This window comes from Limanda limanda, chromosome 15, assembly GCF_963576545.1.
Source record: "Limanda limanda chromosome 15, fLimLim1.1, whole genome shotgun sequence".
Lineage (NCBI taxonomy): Eukaryota > Metazoa > Chordata > Actinopteri > Pleuronectiformes > Pleuronectidae > Limanda > Limanda limanda.
In genome coordinates, this window is record NC_083650.1 from 15,464,878 (window position 1) to 15,487,020 (window position 22,143).

The 22,143-nt window shown below is 42.5% G+C and overlaps 1 protein-coding gene across 1 annotated transcript; it reads left to right on the top strand.

Annotated features, from left to right (window-relative positions):
- Positions 1-5,166: 5,166 nt before the first annotated feature.
- LOC133021099 (transmembrane protein 121) lies at positions 5,167-6,117 on the top strand. Its single transcript, XM_061087869.1, has one exon. It carries the CDS (start codon positions 5,167-5,169, stop codon positions 6,115-6,117), a length of 951 nt encoding a protein of 316 aa, XP_060943852.1.
- The last annotated feature ends 16,026 nt before the right edge of the window (positions 6,118-22,143 follow it).

Genomic DNA, 22,143 nt, shown 5'->3' on the forward strand with positions numbered 1-22,143 from the left:
GTAATTCTGTTTGGCATGTTTTCTCTATTTTGGATTTCATGAGGTGCAGTGAAATTAATCTTGCTTAGCTCTTGACTCCTAAGTAAATTGTCTGCGGTCTAAACACAAAGGAAATCAAATCAGCATATTCATTCAGCGATGCATACCTTCGTAATTGTGCCACAACTTGCAGCACTTAGGTGCGCATTAATATCGCTTCTCTGCCTCGCTCCGAGGGAGCAGTGATGCAATAAACATGGATTCTAAAAGTACGCGCTGTGTTAGAAAGCTGCATGAGCACAATGCAATCTAACGGGCACAGTCTGTCCTCTGAAAAATCCTCAAAGACATTTGATCTAAAAAAAAAAAAGAAAGAAAGAAGATTGTTTGTTGACAATAAAGAAGAAAATCGAGGAGAAGGCCAGTCAGAGAAGGGCTATAAACAGTGAGCAAAAAGCGGAAAGGAAGAATAGAGTCCTGATTGAAAGCACAATTGCAATCAGCCACAAGGAGAGGTTGTGCTTGAAAGCCCAATTTTCTTACCCAAGATGCAGTGTTTTGAAAACATGTTTTATGCTTTGTAAGTTCAAGGTGGGACTGGCAGTCAACTCCTCCTGTGATATCTTTATTTAAAATTTTTGGGCCAAGATGAGAAAGCACGTTTCTCAGGCTGCTGCACTCCGTTGTTAAGGTAACGTTTGTGAAAAGGCAGTGCTCCAAAAAAAGCACTCTCAAATATTTGCATAGAGGCAAATACCACATTTTAAAGACCCAGTGATCGACTTGAGTGTTTTATTTTTTCGAGACAGAACCAATCTTGCTGCAACTCTAGAAGCCGGGATGACAGAGCGAGACAGAGCGGCGGTCGAACGGCTTCCTTTCTCCGAATCCTCTGGTTATTTTTCTGTAGATTCTCTATGTTATAGAAAATGTTGCTGGTGTTTTATAGTCTGCTGTCTGTTATCCTCCCTGGAGCTGAACAGTGATGATGCAGTGTCCCTGTCCTGAAGCCAAGGACAGTCCTTTGTAGGAGGCTAAGCAGAGCCTGATGGACGAAGCAGAGAAAGCAGAGGAGGACACACACGACTCCTGGATGTACTTTTGGAGGATAATATCTCATAAATCATAACGTGCACCCTCGTGTTGGTATAACTGTATAATTACATTCATCAGGACTGAGAACTGTGACACCAACCAACTGTAAAAAACTGTTTATAAAAGACCTTCATCTAAAGGAGGCAATACCCTGAAGAAAGAATGGTGTGATTTCCTCCTTTCTCATGAATTATAAACAGAAACTGAAGGAAGACAAGAACAAATTGCGGGAGCATGTATGAATGAAGATATTCATCAGTTGTGACTCAAAGTCCAAATCCAGGTTAACTGCTCCTTCAATAAAGAGGTTACAATAATGTGTGCCACTGTATTTTATAAAAATGTATGTAAATGGAGATATAAATTATAGAGCAGTGGCCGAGGTGTGGGAGGAATAAAAAGTGGATGATAGATGGACTGTGTCCGTCGAATACAGATTTTTTTAAGCGAGGAAAGAAACTACTCAGATTACAAAGACGTAACGCAGAGGAACTGAAAAGACATCCATTCATTTACATTTACAATTCAGGTGTTTAGCCGACAAATTACCCAGATTGACTGTGAGCAGGTCGCTGCTTCACGCCAAGCTCAAGGACACGTGGCGGTTAATGGGAGGACTGGCCTGTCATGACTATCAGACCTGTACCACGTAGTATGAAGGCAACAATAAAAAATAATTGAGATTTCCATTTTTACAATATATTATATATATATTATTTATATATTATGAAAAGTCCTAATTCTACAAAAATTAAGTCATTATGATTTCAGGTTTCATTTTATAGTCCAGAAGGATTTGACTGCGGCGCTCCCAGGTCCTTCCAGCTTATTTTAAAATGTACCTGTTTTTTTTCTTTATTCTTGTAAAGGCTTGTGACCTCTTTCTCAATATTTCATGACTTTATATTTGTAATATTATAACTGTACTATTTTTTCACACAATGTATTCCAGAAATATTACGCTTTATCTTTATATTTATAGTTTCTTTTAATTTACAACTTTATTCCTGTAATTTGACATTTTTCTTCCACATGGCCCTCATACTCTGCCGTAGACCTGTGACCGCTCATTACACAGAAGCCAGCATGCCTAACAATCCTTTAAACGTGTGGCGATAACTTTTCAGCACTTGTTGGAATTAGATTGGAAGCTTTTGTGTGTTTTATACAGTCTGTCAAAAAGCTATACAAACAACAACAAAATGTCAAATTTCCAATTTGTAAAGAAGAATATAATCTATCACTGCACTTGTCATGACTCATTTGTCGTCAATAAATCCGGAGGAGATCTTCAATAAGGAAGCGGCTCAGTGAAAAGCAAACAGCTTTATTTTTTCTGAGTTTCCACTTTTCATTTCTCAGACATGAATCCTCCATATGCTGCCCATGGTGATGGTGAGACAGAAGCTATAAGCACCCTTGATGGCAGCTGTCAGCTGATCCACAGCTGGTAAATATGTAACCAGATCTATTCATGGCTGTAAGAAATCTGCCGCGATTGATTGCAATTATGTTTAGTTGTCATCACACGGTTGGATGACAAGTGCAGCAACACAGCATAGAAAACCAATACTTTTGACTCCTCAATAACTGGGATTCATGAAGTGATCGGTAAATGGCTTTGCACTGAAGTAATAAAAAGCGGTTTGGTTCCTCTGAGGAAGGATTATCTCTAATTGGCCCAGCTGGATAAACAGAGCTGGTGGTGGGGCGCACACTCCAGAGCACAGCAAACACTCCAACCTTTCCCTTCCTTTGTAAAAAGAAATGCGTAGGTATGATGGTCCGGCCCAGGCATTATTATTACATCTCAGAGGATAAAAATATTCCCTTGACATTTATTCCCATGCACCCTGCATATCTCCTGCTTCTCTCTTTTGCCTTCTCTCATCATGTCACTCCATCATTTTATTTATTTGTATTCCCTCTTTCTCATTCGCTCTCCTCACATCTGTAAACCTCCCCATCTCCCACCCTATATCCCCTCGTCGCTACCGGTTCTCGGGGGCCCCCGTCTCAGTCTCCCCGAGATTCACTGCTCTGTCAGTAGATCAATAGAAAGACTCTCTGTCAGGAGGAGCCACCGCACGCCTCACCCCTCCTCCCTCCCTCCCTGCACCCCCCTCTACGTCTCCCCAGACTGCAGACACGCAGCCTGCCTGGAAGCTGGCTTCCTGCATCCTACACTGGAGAGCATCTCCTTCCCTCCGCCCCCTCCCACCTCTCTCCCATCCCCTCACCGGATCACTTTTCATCCCTGCACCTCGGTGAAATGCACGAAACCTTAATGGGCTCCTGAAAAACGAAAGAAAAGCAGCTCTGGTTTTTTTCTCTCTCTGGGAGCCCCAAAAAATTTGAAACAGCCCAAGAAAAGAGGATATCAGCACAAGACACAAATGTGAATAGAAGAGAGGGATGTGAGGGAAGAAAAAAAAAGGTTGAGAGGGAGAAGTTGTGCATTCAGCTAAGCTGCAAAAGGCTGGCTCGTCTTCCCTCCCCTCCCCGCCTTTCTCCACCCCCTGGAAAAGTGTTCTCTCTCTCTCTCTCTCTCTCTCTCTCGCTCTCCCTCCCTCTCTCTACCTCTTTTCCCTCTCTGCAGCTGTGGTCTGCTGAGCGTCACCTCCACACAGCAAGTGCCTTTACTTGAGCAGAAGAGGGAGAAGGAAGAGGAGGGTAGCTGCGAGCCAGACACACACAGAGAAAGAGAGAGAGAGAGAGAGAGAGAGAGAGAGAGAGAGAGAGAGAGAGAGAGAGAGAGAGAGAGAGAACCCAGGAGTGTGAGCATCTCTCTGACTTCGCAGAGTGCAGAAGAGAGGGACAGGGAGAGAGAGGCAGCGGCGTTGGAGTATCACAGCGCCGGTGGTGCTGGCAGAGACGACAGGGGAATCAGAGCTGCTGATATCGGTGTCCCTGGCAAAAGAAGCTGCTGGAGCAAGAGACAGCAAACGGCGCAGTGGCCAGGACCGAGCCAGGGGGCAGCCACAACGTAGCGTGGAGACCATCTGAAACCTGCACACACACAGACATGTACAGGGACACACAGCTGAGAGAGGAAGGACAGTCACACACACACACTGCAAGATTCAGCACATAGAAATGTACAGGTACACGATATTTCATTTTCTTGTCCGGGGATGGTGAATGCTGGAGAGGAAAACTTCTGGAGAGGAGATTCGCTTCTGAGCAGGATGAGTTTTTCTGCTAACTTTACCATTTTTTCCTTTTTCTGTTTTTTGGAGTTGGGGGTTTAAACCTTCTATCTGAGCACAACACAAACTGACCTCTCTTCTTAGCTGCATAAATTGAGAGCAGTGTTTGTGATCATTAAGATGTCTCCTCCTGATTCAGTCTGAGCAGGAAGTGGATTACGGCGGCAATATTTTGGGGGATTTCTCCTTCGTGTGAAAAGAAAGAAAAGAAAACAGAAATTCATCCCTGACTGGTGGATTAACGGCAATCGGAGGAGGAGAGGATCCTGTGCATTTTCTCCCCTCTCCCCCTGTGGATTACAGATGGGCTTCGTGATCTCCCCGCGCATTCTCATGGATGATCGCTCGCTGCCAGTCATTAGGATAAAGTACAAAGAGGGACACAAGTGAGTATTCAGCTGGATTCTTATCTCTGAGGCTTAAGCCTGTATGAATACAACGGTGCGGAGAGTGTTATGAGAGCACAGTGCAGCAACTTTTTCCTCTTTTTGATAACAGAAATTGGAACTCGTTGAATAAACTGCTCAGTGAATGCTTATCAGCGTGTGAAAGGCAGACACCTCCTGGGATTTATTCATTTTTTTTGCACAAGTGAACCTGTATGTTTACAGACCATTTGCCAATGAACATCATTTACTAAATGAGGAGTACTGTCTACCCGGCAGGTGGCTCAGGCACAAGCGCAGATTGATTGAAGTGATCTGTGAGAATCCTATTAATGCATCCTGGATTCTGGCCAAGGCAGAGGCAATGGAGGGGAAAACCACTGTCTAGCAGCACTATCTGATTTGCCTCCTCCCTGGACAAACCGACGACCCGTTGAGCTCCCCTCCTCAACAACACTCCTCCTTGTCCTCCTCCTCCCCCCATCAGCAAGGCAAGGATGGTACCCCCACCTCCCACCAACAAGCCCCACGTGTGCCTCTCCACCATTCTGATCATGAGCAGCATGGCGCTGATTGACGCCTACCTGGTGGAGCAGAACCACGGACCACGCAAGATTGGCATATGCATCATGGTGATGGTGGGCGACATCTGCTTCCTGATCGTGCTGCGTTACGTAGCGGTGTGGGTGGGTGCTGAGGTGCGCACGTCTAAGCGAGGCTACGCCATGATCCTGTGGTTCCTTTACATCTTCGTGCTGGAGATCAAGGTCTACTTTGTGTATCAAAACTACAAGGCGGACAGGAAGAGCTTGGACGCCCTCGCGAGGAAGGCGCTAACGCTCCTGCTGTCCATCTGCATCCCGGTGCTGTTCGTGGTGCTGGTTGCTATCGACCACATGGAGTACGTGCGAGCCTTCAAGAAGCGCGAGGAGATCCGCAACCGTCTCTTCTGGGTGGTGGTGGACCTGCTGGACGTACTGGACATCCAGGCCAACCTGTGGGAGCCTCAGAAAAAGGGGCTCCCCCTGTGGGCGGAGGGCCTGATGTTCTTCTACTGCTACATCCTCCTGCTGGTGCTGCCCTGCGTGTCCTTGAGCGAGATCAGCATGCAGGGCATCAACATCGTGCCCCACAAGATGCTCCTGTACCCCATCCTCAGCTTGGTGACCATCAACGTCATCACGCTCTTCATCCGCGGCGGGAACATGATTCTGTACCGGGACGCCAGGGTGTCGGGGATCCTGATGGGGAAGAACGTCCTGGCCATCATCATAAAGACCTGCAGCTTTGTGCAGTACAGGAGACAGTTGCAGAGCGCCCCTCCCGCCTTCGGGGTCGAGCTGCAGAAAAACTCGGTGGCCCACGCTCGCCCCGCCCCCACCCCCCCTCAAGTGGTCATGCAGGACCAGACGCCCCTCCCCGAGGTGACAACGTGCGTACACACATGACAGAGGGACGAGCAGAGTCCTGGAGATGCCGATGGGAATATGTTGGACCCTCAGGACGCTGGCAGGGCACAATGTTCCGCAGCTTTAGGGCACGGGAACTCTCATGTGGACACACAGGAGATCTTCACCTCTACTGCTTCATGGCACACAGGACACTGCAGACACTTAGAGCAGGAGACAGAGCAGTGCTATATCCAAAGCAGTCATGCTGAAAAATGCAGTATCCCTTGTGAGTTTGGTAAAGCATTCAGTGAATTCAGTTAACTGTGTATTTTTTCTAACTGTACAAATGAAAAAAAAAGGCCACTACTGCAAGATCAGAGGATATATTTTCAAATTGTGTGTTGTTCTAATCTTGACTTTAAGGGTCCGTGTGCTGTGGTGTGTTTTTTCTGTTGCTCGAATGTTCTTAGTAGTCCGGGGCTTTAACGTGACGTAAGTCAGAAGGTGCAACCAATGAGAGCATCAACGTAATTAGAATGAAAACAGCAGTTCAAGCTTTCTCTTGAAAGACGTGTGTTTTATATGTGATTCTTTGATAAAGTATTGTGTACAAGATAAAGGCTTTATTGGTCTTTCACTGGCTGTAAAGGTTTTTTTTCATGGAATCATTTAAAAGTTATTGGACCGGTTGAGTATTATTAACTTTTTAATTAAAATTCAGCAAATGTACTTTAATTAACTTTGGTAGCAAAACGAAATAGACAATGATTTTTTCCCCCACTTGGTTCACTCTTCAATTAGAGACCTCTTAATTGCTGAAGTGGTGCCTTTGCAATGTCATTAATCGTGAGTGAGATCCTCACATACAGGGCTTCTTATTTTGAGCCAGAGGCACATGTGAATATATATTCAGTTGTAGGGGTTTGATCACTGATGGGTGACTGGGCAGCGATGCTGCTGTAGCACACTATGTAGGACAGAATACTCAACCAAGGGGCAGAGAATGGAGAATGATTCCCAAATAAGGAAACCTGTTTAATATCCTCCTCAGGCGCTCGCTGCCTATCTGTGCTTGAGCTTAGCCGCGGCAGCAGATCAGTCAGGATAATATGATACAGCACAAAAATAAAATAATAACACTGACACAGGGGCCACAGTAAAAACAAAATTTGAATAAGTTTCTTTTCTTGTACTCTCACTCAGACTGCTTGCATAATTTAGAGCAGACTGGCCCTCCATGTTTTTGAAGGTGTGCAGAAGCTCTCCCAATATTTTCAACTGTGCAAAGCACAGCTACAGGAAGGTGGCAAGATTTCTGTGGCACACACCAGACTCCCACAGTGAGACTGCTTTAGCCAGCATTATTCATCTGTGTTGTTGGCTTGTAAAGTTGCTTCAGCAATTTTGACTCTTTGATACACACTAATGGATTGTATTGTTTTTACAGGAATGAAAGGGAAACATTCATCCTGTAGAGTTTTACTTAAGGACAAAAGTTGACGTTTGATGACATTATTAAAACCCTCATAAAAAACAGCCTCATTCTAGTTTGATTGACCCAAAATACAAGACGTTTGTACACAATATGCTTCGGTTTAATAGAGGATGGTCATTCTCACTGGAAGAACAATCCTACCGTTTTTACAATAGACAGTTCATATGGTGTATTTCCTGGAGTATGGTGAATGTAGAAAATGTGATGATAAAATATCTTCGAGAGTTGCAGTTCAACCAGCAGCCATATATTTATTTCGAGATACATGACTGTTGAAGCCGGATTACAAAATACAGTCATATAGGGTTCATGAAGGGCTTATATCTATCCCAGCATGCAATGTATGGAAGGAAAAAGGGAAAATCATCTATGACAAATGTGGACACAAAGAATGTTAATGCTCAGACTCAAACCTGAGTCCTTCTTGCTGTGATGTGACACACTGTGACTTCAATTTAAACGCTCCCTGTGTAAAACAGCTACTTTACATGTGAGTGAGGATGATGGCTGAGTTGCCGCGAGTCCGACCAGATGATGCACTACAGTCACACACCAAAAGCAGATGGCTGAAGAAGTGATAATGAACTTGTTTTGTCTAAACCCAAAAGCCCTTTACTCTCTGTAAATTACAATGTGTTGATTCCTTAGTGCGTTACACCAAGCATTAGCACAAGTTCATGATCGTGACCTGCACTGTACACATTACTCTTCTACTACTACTATATCTGATGTTTACTAAACTCAATGTTTATCAGCATTTTCTTTTATCTCCATTTAGTATCAACCACTTATTGGTTGATACTAAGTTTAAATACATTTGTTATGTCTACTAAAGAGGTTATGTTTTCATCTGTGTTTGTTTGTGATCAGGATTACACAACAATTACTAAACGGATTACCACAGCACCGGGTGGGAGGATGCATTATTGTTCAGGGAAGAACCCATACAATTTTGATGCAGATTTTTTCATTCTTAATAAGAAGTTTTTCAACATTTTCATGGATTTTTGCTGGAAAAGAAAACTCAGGCCTATTTAGGGGACTAATATTTATGAATATGTGAAATATCCGGCTTTAGCCTTGTTTAACCATACTGGATTCTAGTTTCGGTCTCGCGAAGATGATAAGAACAAAACGATGACCGTCTCCAGCAGGGGCTACAAGTGGGCCTTTGGGCATTCTCCCCAGCCGACCGTACAGCACCATCCCACCTCACCCGACATCGCCCTTCCCACACTGCCAGATCCTGAATGAATGTTGCATTCATCTGTGATGAACACGTTTTTTTTAATGCAATGCAGTCTCGAATGTTAATAAACCGAGGGGAGGATGTCGGATGCACCTCCCACCGCAAATTAACACTGACAGAGTGGCCTGCACCAAACAAGCAAGACTAACGTCGGCAGTAAATTCACAACTCGACCTTCAGCAGTCTTGGAGCCGGTAAACAAATGTATTTTTCATGGAAGGCATGCTATAGCGCCAGGAGAACAAACTGGTTCAGAACATAATGGTCATCAGGTATTGATTTTCTTGTCTGGAGAGTGACTGATATTAGATTTTAAAAGACCACTTTCTTCACACAAATAACGGCAGTTTGTTTTGTCGGATGAAGCGGGGGGTGGGGGGAGCTTGTGATGCTGCTGCACAGAATGTGGTTCTCTGTAATTTAAACTTAAAGCTGCGCACCATCTTTCAAACAGTGGAGGGGTCAGTTCACGTGTCAGTGAACGCCTCAGTCAAAATGTGTCCATGCTTTGCACATGGAGAAAAGGTCACAGAGTTATTGTGCACAAAGAGTTTGAGACTCATCCGATCCCTGCTAAACATGCTTTATGTACAGAGCTTTTCCAAGGACATGCACATTAGCTGTGGGCAGCATTTAACATCCTTGAACAATTCTGAGGAACAGCTACAATTACCCATCCCTGCGTTGAAAACACTTGTGCAATTTTATCTTTATTCCCCAGCACACTCAATCACCATATTACCACCATTGCAGGGTAATTATACAACTGTTTCCTCACATATACCCTTTAGACACGCATGTATACATTTTATGAGAGGAGATCTGAGGGCAGAGTTGCGACTCGCGGCGCCTCTGTACCAGGGAAGGTCTCACTATCTTGCTCTTGCACAGTTCAGAGAGGATTAAGAACAGCTGTGAAGTGTGAACCCGGCGGAGGATCAGGCCCGTGACAGTATGATCTTACTAATAATCAGGTCGCTCTGCCGGACTGCCAGCAACTTTGAGCCGAACCAACAGGGGAACCCAGGTGTTGGAGATGAGAAGCCGGTGGCTCCGGGCACTGTGGAGAGCGGAATGTAAATGTGAAGGCTTTCAATATTTAAACTTGGCGGAGGTTTTCTGAGATCTGGCCTCTAATCCCAGCGACTCTGTTAGATTTCCATCAGGCGTTGTTGACCTATAAAAGGATTCAAATGGGTTTTCTCTCTGCTGCGTGCGGGGCTTATTCACAGGCACCTATTTATATGTAAAGGTCTTAGTCAAATTCCCTGAAGAGCTAAAGGAACATTTCCTCTGTATAGTACATATTGTTTAAGGAAAAAATAACCATAAAACATCTGTGATTGTGGTTACGCATTTGTTATTCACTTATGTAGTATATATATTGTGACAAATATAAAGAGACGGTTTTCTCATCCTTGTTTATTATGTTTCTTTGTTAAGGCAATAAATACAAAATAAATTCCACTTCACCCGATGGTAGGAAGCATATTGTCAGCTCCACCACCTGCAGTCGGCCTGGTCCACTCTACAACACCTGTCAGTCATTTTGATGAGCTGCCTGTCTTGAAACGGCGTCTACCTCAAGGCTGAAGGAAGTACCTTAAAAGAAGTCACCACAGGCATTAATGAAACAGATGGTGATGGCAGGAGCGTTTGAAACAGCAGTGATGTCTTGTGTCTATCCACCAACAGTGCGAGATTGAGATGTTCAGCATGAGAAATAACATCTGGTAAAGCAGTTACAGAGGATATTGTCTCATATTTCTTGTGATGTTAGCTGCCCTTACTTGATAACACCTAATACTGTGGCCGCGACGCCGTGTCTGTAAATCTGCTGTTCTATATTTCCTCAGCATGCCGCTTGCGTGACAGTGACTACAGCCTGACAATTACAACAAAGCATTCATCTCTAGTATGAGGGCAGTTTTCAGTCCTGAAAGATTAACTGGATCCTAACACAGGAGATGATATATCCCTGAGAATGAAAACTGGAGCAACACTGGGTAATGGAACTGATGCTGTGATGTTTAATAGTTATTATTATCTACATACTAATTCCACAAACGTCTGTTTGTATGTGAAATGCATATCAAAGAAAAAGTTTATCTAACCAGCTCCTGGAAATCTGGTGTCAAATTTCTGCGATTTGGACACTCGATAAGTTTAATATTAATAGAAAACTGTATAGACAGGCTGTATAGCATTCAGTGGGCCGGGGCCGTGTGCCTCAATTCTGTGGACAGTTGAAACTGTCTTCTTCTACGTCCTTGGACACACAACAGCAGTGTTCAGCAAATGGGTCAAAATTGCATTTTGATAATCGAATCGTCTTTATTACACCCAACATCGGACTGACACAGACATCACAGGAGTCGCTGGTGCTGATCTCTGTCATGGCAACAACATTCATAGAATCACTTCACCTTTAGTGGTTCGTTTACAAAGTAAAACCCAGCAGTTTGTTTGGTTGTTGCAATGCTTTACATCAAGCTTAATTACGAAGCTTTTATTTTGAAAATCTGTGAACTTGGGTCTGAAAATTGTGTCCCTTGCCTCCGAAATATCAGACATGCAATGTATGAAAAAAATAACACCAATTCAGTAAATGAGTCAAACTTATCTACTGTATAAGCCACGCACACAGACAGTAATTAAGCAAATCCAGTTTCATTTCATGAAAAACATTAACTATAAAATATTCACAACATAAACCAGGTAGGATGAGCAGTTTGACATTTTCGCACTTCACTCTGCACCATAGACTGTTTATAAAACGCTCTGCACAAAACGTCCAGTACACAAATAATAAAAAGTGACAGTATATTGTACAACTGCTGAGGACACACTAATGAAAAGGAATAATTCAGAAGTCGCCCTGGAATATTAACATAGGGAACAAGAGAACAGGCAAGTTAGGAACAGGCTATGAACTAGTTTGATTAAAATGTCTACATGTGTTTTTAGTTAAGGTTAAATCGTTAATGTGAAGATAAGTGCTGGTCTTATAAGCATCTGGCAAAGAAGCAGTTGTCAGTCTCAGATGTTTGCGTAAGCCAGCTTGAGAAAGGCGAGAGATGTTTAACAAGACAAAACATAAACATATATTAATACACAAGCAGTTCCCTTGAGGAGGATATTTCTGAGAGCTGCTTTTGGTTTAAAATGCTGTTGACTTTAATTTGACAAGCTGTCCAATGATGTGGAGACTGAGCTGATGCCCATGCATGGATTTTAAAAGATGGCACCTAATGTCACACTATTCCTTTAGGGAAGAGGGAAAACCTAATTATACGTCTTAACTCATTCAGTGAATCTCCATCTAATAACCCTGCTGTCATGCAAAAACGTCAGCAGAATATTAGCTGACGGATGTGTTTTTCATTTCAGAACTCTGGTCCACTACAGTATATAGGGTACTTCTTTTTTCGGTATCAATGATAACACTGCAACAGTAAATTCACTATAGATATACACATTTTCTACAACAGAGACACCATTTATGTTATTATTGCATTTTTCTATGAAAACAGAAGATGTCTGCTGTGAGAAAGGTCTATTATGGGATTGGAATATTACTTTCCATGTGGGGGATAAAGTGTGATAATTTTCAACCACCTCCTGCTGCTAATGTTAGTTCAATTACCAAACTGGCTACAGGTGAAGGAATGAGTCATTTCAGATGGCAAACATTAATGTTCGCAAGCCAGAAATAAGGAAACTGCTTTTGTTCTCCTCTTTCTCCAACAGGCTACATCCATTCTGCTATGTTGTTATTTGAAAGCAGCAATTTTTAAACTAAAACGATCTTTGTCCTCACAAAGATTTTGGCTCCGTATCACTTTTAACCCCCGTCCATAACGCACGTGAAAACGAATATCACACGACCTCTCATGAATACTTGGCGTGCACCTGCCGGTTTAAACAGGAAGCCTTTGGTTGTTAGTTGCAGGATAACAGCTTGTCTCCGACATGTAAGCATTGCTTTCAGTTTAAAATGTAGAATTTAAGTGAACAACAGCTGTTGGCAAGGACAACACATTCAGTCATTGACTATCCATGTTGCGTTTTTTACATAATACCTCATCTTCCAACAGGTTGGAGTTACACCAGAGGTTTTACTGCTGTGACATGTCAGAATGTCTGTTGTGAATAAGGTCTATAAGCGTCCAATCTGCAGCACATTGTCAGACAATGTCAGCTCGCTCTTATCATTGTTGGCCTGCACATGGACTTTATGAATGAGTCTCACGGCTCTCATCTCAGCTCATAAGCTGATTCCACAGAACATGGATAGATAAGCCAAGTGTACATTACATGTGCGGCACAAAATAGCTGAAACGAACTGGTGGCTGGTGAAGAATCATCTGAACACCCAGATATCTTTCTCATGAGCCGCTGATGAAGAAAACAAACGTAAAAGGTCAGTGATTATTGGAATGCACATACACCTCCATGCCCTTAATTTCCACTGCATATCTTAACGATGAAAAGGCCATTTCTTTATTCTGATGTCTCGTCTGACTTTTCTTTTTCTCCAAAGAGTCTGTGCGTCACATGAAATCACAGCAAACATACTGTAAGGCTGAATGAAAATATGTCAATTGAGGAACAGTAATTCAGACTGTTCTGACGCCTGGTGCCTCTGCTCAACAGATCATTAGTTAAAATCGCATTTTCCATCTCTCATCAGGTCGATCCTCCCAACCAATTAATCCACTATTATCTTTCAACTATCATCCACAATGGAGCCGGTGATGTTTAAAGTGGATTGAAAAGACAGATAGAAAAGAATAAAATGGGTAATTTGTTTAATTTTGTTGAAATCCTTGAGAGTAGTGTTTTTCAATACGCGGAGTCGAAGATGTCATCACCTTTATAATTTCAAATTCAGCTGTGTTATAATCTCTCCCATTAATATTAGCATTTTGGTCCAAGTGAAATATAGTAGAATCTATCTATTTATCTATTGATCCATCTTTCCATCTATCCATCTATCTTAAACAATATACATCACCAACAAGAGAAAATGAAAAGGTAAGTTATCTCAAATATGTGAATCCCACTGACATTTGTCAAGCAGCTTACTTTGTGCCTGACTAACTACTAGAAACATTTTCTTTGTATTCTGTTCCCGTATTGAAAAGTTTTCATCTGTTTGAGTTAAAGCCTGCAGAATGAATACAAATTCAACAAACACCCAACAGGCAGCTTTATTATAAGATGGGAAATTCTTGATAATAGCTTTTATCCTGGCGCTTTCTTAGATGACTACAGAGTAAAAGAGATGGCAACAGGAACTGCGATCTTCAGTATCCCTTCATTCAGTGCACAACAGAGCATAAAACCTATATTTGACAGCAAAGTAGTTTACAGTCGTGCAAACATCTGTAAACTAAACTCAGACTTGGACGGCGAGCCCTTTTGATGATGCAAACAGTTTTTGAGGCTTGTTAGAGAGACGTGTCCGCCGGCGGCTGATCATTAGAGCGACCTGCAAAGTGAAACGGTCAAAGGTGTATCAGCTGGTTGTAAATGGCTGTAATATATACTGCCTGCCTGCCAGTGCTATAGATAAAGTGCCCTCTGGAGAGAGCTTGGGCGGCCTGGGGAGAAACAGAGGAAGATGGAGCAACTTGCAGCTCAGTGAGCGATGTGTGGAAGAGAGGGGGAACAGGGGCTGCTGATGTTTACCGAAGAGAGACCAAAGGATGTTTGTAGATGGAAGCAGCGAGCTGATCTTTACTGTGGCCACAGCGGTGGCAGCGGCGGGAACAGAGAGAGGATGAGTCAGAATGAAACCTCTCGCAGAGATGCCTCCCGGGAAGTAAAATGTTTCGCCGAGATATCGGAGGGGCAGGAGCCATTTGTTCGCCATCACTGAACCTGCCACAGTATTGATGGCCGTGTAGTGACATTCGCTAACCTTCTTTGTATCTGTAGACACAAGGGGGATTATTTATAAGCTTATTAAACCGTAAATTCTGAAAGTGTTGGACAATGAATAGGAGGAATATATTATGCTGCCAAGTTGCCAAGCTTATAAAATAGTGTAGATAAATGGAAGCAATCACGCACCTCATGCTTTGATGAGCACTATATAAATATATATATATATATATTTCTGATAACATTAGACTGTGTAGGTGAGGTCTTCACATGGAGTATATATTGAGTTTTTACACAAACCGTTCTCTTCTATCTCCGCCACCTACACGACCTTGAAAGTTTAATCGTTCGGCTTGACAGCTCCTCCGTGAACCAGAGCTGGTGTAACCTAATTAGTGACAGGAAAGTAGGAAATCAAGATGAAGCGGGATGTATAAAGAGTGGATTGGATGGGGGATGGACGACGTAATGTGATGGAGATAAGGTCAGGAACAAGAACCTCAGTGCTGATATGTGCAGGGGAAGAGACAGATTGAGCTCGCAAAGTAAATGAGGAGATTTTATGCAGATGATTTCAGAATTTCCGTTAATGACTCTCCACTCTTTAATTGTGTCGCTCTGGCAGAGGGATGTTTATTGGTTAATCGTGGATTCATGAGGTGAGTAGTCCATCTTCAGCCTGTCGATTGCCAAACAAAGCTCATGTGTTTTAAGGAAAAGCTAGACAGTTTACTTCTTTCAGCTATTTTTAGATGTGTAGAATTTTTGTTTTAGTGGGGGCAGCACAGTGGTTAGAAGTGTTGCCTCACAGTAAAAAAGGTTCCTGCTACTTTGACTTCCTCCCACAGTCCAAAGACAAGCAGAGGGTGAGTGGAGACTCTAAGGACCTGTCCCAATTCACCCCTTAGCCCGACCACTTGGCCCTACCCCTGCGTTTTGTGTGTGGGTGTGAAGGGGTAGTGTTGTCCCAGTTCTCTAAGTGATGTAAAAATAAAGGCTAAAAAAATAAATAAACGATTGTTACTCTCATGTCCTGAATATGAAGTTTGAAGATTTTATAGCCCTCTACCTTGTGGATACTTTCGGAAGGGGAGCTTCATATCTAGGAGTATGGCCAAGCGAGAGGAATCGGGACAGGGCTTATTACTTGAAGTGAGGTGTGAGTGTGAATGTTTGTCTCTGCATGTTGATCCTACAACACACCATCAACCTGACCAGGCTGCACCCTTCCTCTCGCACCATGTCAGATTGGATTGGCTCCAGCTACCCAGTGACCCCTCAAAAGATTAGCCGGCCACATAGATAATGGATGGATAGAAGTGTAGTCCTGTGTTAGGATGAGTTGAGTTTTGGAGTAATTTTGGATGACAATTTACTCTGGAAAGATGGAACCACATGAGCAAATCTGATGCAATCCACCTCTTCATGAGTCACCATGAGTCACAAATTGTTCGCAATCAAGATCCTTGTATAACAGCCCTGAAATAAATCCTCCACTTATAATGTTCAGTTTTGTCAAGACTGCACCAATAAGATATACATTTTATTCTGTAACAAAATAATGTACATGGATCCACTTTTGCAGAGTGTTGGAATCGAGTAAAATGACAAATTGAATGAAGTGACATCTGACATTCTGGTTTCATTGCTTTAATGGTGCTGCTGGCGAACACACATGCAACATGACCACCATACATTCTACAATTTGCTTCAATGTTAAATTTGTAAATTTAGTAATAATATGATGCGGGTCGTAAATTGATATTGGTCTTTATGATAAACTATCAGTCTTCTCATCTAACTCTCTGCGAGAGAGCAGGTTTGAAATGAAACAACATATTATTCATATCAGGATTCTGAAACGCAGGGATCAATTTAAAGAAACGTAATCCGGCAACAAATGTCTTACAGATTTGTACATAAATAGCTAGTATGCAACATTTGGTGCAGTTGTGCAGCTACCTGACGCTGACAGTAAAACATAATTAAGCATTTCACTGTCACTAACGGGTGACATTGAATTATTTAGAAAACATATAGTAGCCTCATATAGCCTCAAGAAAATAGGCCTTTTGCACTAATGAGATTAAGGACAGAAAAGTCCCAGCAGCAGCCTCAGTTCAGCTGCCAGGTACTTCATGCCAGTAATAAGCCACGGTGACACTAAGCCTGTGCTAAAACGGGTTGGTTGCAGCGTTTCAGATGAGAGAAATGAGGCTGAATGTGACAGATCACTGTCCAGATTGACACTCGTGTCAAATATTATTTTGCAGTCCACGTCAAAGGCCAGAAAATGTTGAGCAGACAGTTGGATAATTCCTCAGATGCAGGAGATGGAACGTTATGTTGAAACATAAACGCCGGATCTAACACAGGAACCTTTTATCTTCACGCATTGTGCTCAGCTGGTGATTATGTGGGTAAAGTCAGCTCTCACTGATCTCAATATGGTATCTTGTGGGCTTTTTCCTTCTTGAAAACAGGCCTTGTTGTTTCTCTGATGACAGCCTCGGTTTGCAAGGCTGCCATGAAAACAAGTGTGTGTGACTGTTGGGAATTTCACTGGGAGGCTGAGCTCTTTTCCTGTCTGCATTTCTACCCTATATAGATGAACTAGTTCTCTGTGAGCTGCAACACTTGATCAAGAGACATGTTTTTAGGACGAGATCGGGATTCAACATTCAACAACAGCAGGGCAGCTCGACTAAAGTCATTTACATCGTATGAAATTAAATAACATCACACGAAAACCAGACATATCTTGAGAACCATTCACCTAATTTGCTTCAAACTCGCCGTGTGTATCGTTCAGCGCCCAAGGAAGTGCAGTGTGGAATGATGGTGCAATTTGGACACACGTTACATTCAGTAATAATCGAACAGCTCTTTGTGCAGCAGCGGGGGGGTGCAGCTTCAGGGTTCTGCAGCAGGTCTTTACTTGGTGCACTTCAATTACTGCAGGTCACTTTTACAGGCCAAGAAAAAATGTGAAACCAGCATCACCACAGACCAAACCACCAGGCAGGTTTAGAACAGGCACAGCACCAGTACTCACAATAAGACTCTTAAATGACAAATAATTACAGCTAACTGATTATTGGAGATACATATGTTTTAGAACAGCTTTAGTAGAGGACAAGTATTGTAGTATAATTTAATGATAGAAGACCATTTCCACTTTAGTTGAAAACACATTTTGCTGCATTAAAAAGCTTCTCTGTGTGAGCACTTCGATCAAATTATGCAAACATTTTATAGTTATGAATTATGCTACTTTGTAAAAACAATTATGGATAAAATAGTGTGCAAATATGGCAAATGGTACTTGATGTTTTTTAAAAAGGCTTACAGTGATTGTGGTTGTAATGGTCCGTTTTATGAGCGAGGGCGGAGGAGATTCTTCACTCTGAGCAACACATTTAAAACTGAGCTTGTGAGGAATTCAAAGGGCAAGATTAATCATGATAAATTCAGCCTGAAAATCTCTGGCCAGAGGAAATAATCTTTCTTTTCTGCCGTTTCTGGGTTTAAGTAGCAGTTGTAAAATAAGTGGTTCTGCATCTGAATGTAAAAGGTTTCCCAATTTGAATGAAATAAAAGTGACTGGAGAGATAATCTTGTCTTATTTGGCTGTACGAACTGGAATTAATGGCTCGTGTGTTCTTCAGTTTGCCAAAATGCGACTTAATGAGTTGAGTCACCCTGACTGTTGTTTGTACAAGTCATCACCGCTGACATTGATGTGCTTGTTAACTTCTCAAATATTGTCTCATGTCCTAAAAAATGTGTGATAGGTCTTTTGTTGGTGTCTTCAAATTTGTTTTTACCCTGGCTGTGTGTAATGAACTTATTAAACTGTCTGAATAAATAAGTGTCTGTCTGTGTTGGACTATATCTGTGGATTTAACTGTGCCCACACAATTAGGAACCACGTCCGGATAAGTAAACTGGAATGGAATTTTAGTTATTTTACGAGAAACTCTTCGGTTTTAAAGTTTTCTACAGGGACCAGGCTGCATTTCTTACACAAACCCAATGTAGAGACAAAGAACAGGTGCATTCAAACAAATACTGTAATTGTTTTCCTGCACCAAGGAAAAAAGCATCCATACTCCTCTGGGAGACAGGACTGCAGACGCTCTTTGTGCTTTCAGTCATGGAGATTTATCCATCCCACCACAAACAATGGCCACCTGACCAGCGGCTCCTTCTGAACCTCTCTCTTCTCTCTGTCGCCAATTCTCCCTCGCTTTTTGAGTCTTAGACTATCCTCTTGAAGCCTTCCCAGGCTGGAAATCATTTATCGCTAGTTGCTGCACAGCGTCCACCATTGTCAACAGCAGGCCGGAGCTATGGGGGCTCTGCACTGGGATGTGTGGTACAGCTGCCATCAGGTTCAGAAGGCAGAGGAGCTCCTGCACGGAGATAGATCTGTGTCAGAGGCGGACTGGTGGGCAGCGCCGGCAGCCAGCTGTCTGTGTGATTTAACAGTGTGTGTAAATCAAGCGCCAGTCTCCGCTCGACCAGCCAGCCTCTTTTCAATCTCTCTACAAATCACACCACGCAGGCGGTGTGAAGAGGGAGCGCTATAAAAGGCACCCCAAAATAATCATTCTCACCAGCTCTCTTTCTTATGCTTTCATTTATTAAGTAGATGAGCAGAGATCTGAGATCCATCAAAAGAGACACTGAAAATATTGCTTGCTCCAAACAGACACCATTAAGCTTTGGCTTCTTTAGTCGTCTGTTGTTGTGTATATGCACGGCTTTCACAATCTGTCCTTAACATCCAGTGCAGTAATTAAATCTGAGGTGGATGTTTAAAAAATCTGGAAAAAACTATCCTAAAGAACAGCTATAAACTTTCCTCAATTCCAAGCTGGGAAGAGACTCTTATTTACGATGTGTGAAAAAAGACTATTGGATTTGTATACCTCATGCTGTCAGACAACCCATGTAGAACTAGATATTAGAGTGAACAAATGCCAGGGAGCGGGCAACATGATGATTCACTAGCAGCAGATTAATCCACTGCTCCGCAGAGGGAGTCACATGAGCGACCGGGGGGGGAACAGACTATGAAGGCCACACGCACTTCTGACAGCTCTCGCACAAAGTATAAAAGATGATGGGAAGCAATTAACTCCTCCTGAGCTGCCACACAAGAGCTGCTGGTCAATACCGACAACGTCTGGTTTAAAAAAAACAACACTAGCAATATTTTAAAAGCTCATCATGCCCTTCGTGTTTGTGTCCAGACTGGTGATAAAGTCCCTGCAGGCGGCCCTGAGAGCTGTTCCTCCGCAGTTTATCAATGAGCAAACAAGCACATTATTCAAATAACGCAGACGAGTATGTTTATTAGGAACAGACACATTCTCAGTGGGCTGCCGGTGATAAATTGTAATAATTATAATGTAAACTTTAACCGAGGTTTTATGTGGGCCCTAGCCCAGTGCAAACATTAAGTCAGAGTTCATCAGTATTCTCAAAGAACAGTCCCTGGCATTAATGAATTCAGGCGAGCATCCACTTTGTCAAATGGCTTTAATAGAGGGCTTCCCATTTTCATGAATAGTCTGTTATAGATTTATTCAGATGGAGTAAGTACAGTACTACAAATTATCCTGCACGGAGATGCTCAGATTGCTCCTCGCTTGTTTTTAAAATGGTTTTCGAGGGCATTTAAGCTGCAATTGTATTTACTTCTGTAAGGTCACTGTATGTGCAAAAGGGTTAAAATACGCTTGATTCTCCTCTGTAAACTGCAACAGATGTACACTTTGTTGGAAACATAATCGCTGGCTTGATCATTTTAAGACACATTAAATTTCTCCTTTGTGAACCAAGCACTAGATGTATTAATGTCAGAGGTTCAGGGCTGGTTGGGCAACAGTGCCTTTAAGTGTCTGTTAGAGAGAGTTCATGATAAAGCCTAAATAAACACATTGTGTCCGATGTCACTGTGAACTTATTTTATCTTTAACCAGACCACAAACTTTTCCAAAACATAACCAACTGTTGTGAACTTACACAAGTTGTACATTTTCAGGTGGTTTCATATAGACAGGGATTATTACTGATGCTTGAGTGGACGGAGAATCTTTTTTTTCTTAAAAGTCGTTTTAAAATAATGTATTATTTTGGATGTAGCCAAACAAACGACTCTCATCATAGCTAAACACTCACAGAAATTGTGATTCCTGGAGAAGCCATGTCGTGGATGACTGCATATTTTCATAAACATAAGTGCTGTGATTCCCATTACCATAATTTGCAGTTTTAGGTGCCAAAATCCTGGAGTAAAGTGAAGGGGAATGTGGTGAGTGAATAACCTGGAGAAGGAGCAACCCTTGTTCTGCCACTGTAAGATTGTGTGGAGTTTGAAATGGGATCGATTGGGGGTGCAGAAGAAAGACCAACGGCTACATTAAGGTAAATGCCTGGAAGTAACATGTACAAGCTTGTCTACTGTACCAATGGAGAAATGATGGTGGACATGTGCTTTACCTGAGCAGCAGCTACAGAGACAAAGCTGTCAAGCAGCTTAGATTTTTTGATAAGCTCTGACTCCAGGCAAGTAATTTCATCTCTTAATTGGGAAGTTTACAGTACGCACACAAAAACACACACACACACACAGTCATAAGAACAGCTGGTTCTCAGTACAGTACCTCATATTAATTCCACTGCAGAAATGGAGCTTTAGTTAATAGCACAATGACACCAAAAGCCCTCCAATTTGGCTAATTCTGCAAATTGAAATCTTCATCAGCGTCTTTTATGTGTGTGGCACCTCCTTTTCATCCTGAGATATTTGTATTCTTTCTTTTTTCTCCAGTTTTTCTTCTCCACTCGCTCACTGTGAATTTTACAGACTTCCTGCTGCACAGGGGATCACTTGGACATTTTCCCCACTTTTTACATTGGCTTGCAAGAGAACCTGTGGGAAATGTCCACAGCCCCTTCTGAAAACATTGGAGAATGTACAGAGTTCAGAACTTATCTTAAAGCAGCCGGTGTGAGTCATGTTGGGGCTTGCCTGAGGGCGGGGACGTCAGAAAAAACTGAATTGCATTGCTCTGTGGATGTAGCACTTTGTTATCCTCATAGTATTTATATTGCACCCTTAGAGCCACTTTGACATCAGATAAAAAAAATGGAAATCTCACTTTCGTCTGGAGCAATCTGATTTGAAAAAGTTTTAACAAGACTTATGCAATGTGGCAGCTTTAACGGCAAGCTGAGCATTCATTATCCACACAAGTGTGTTGAAGACTCTATTACAAATTGAATAAACGCTGCATCAGACGAAGCAGTTTTAACCAGAACAGGTTGTTGAATCCTTATATGCCCATAGAGGTAATGCAGCCACCTGGATGTGTTCCAAGACCATTTTTCATTTAGCAGGGATCATACATGCCCGCACAGTCAAGTCTAAGTGCAATAT

Coding starts and splice junctions, on each gene's coding strand:
- LOC133021099 (XM_061087869.1), top strand. CDS start 5,167: ATGGTACCCCCACCTCCCACCAACAAGCCCCACGTGTGCCTCTCCACC.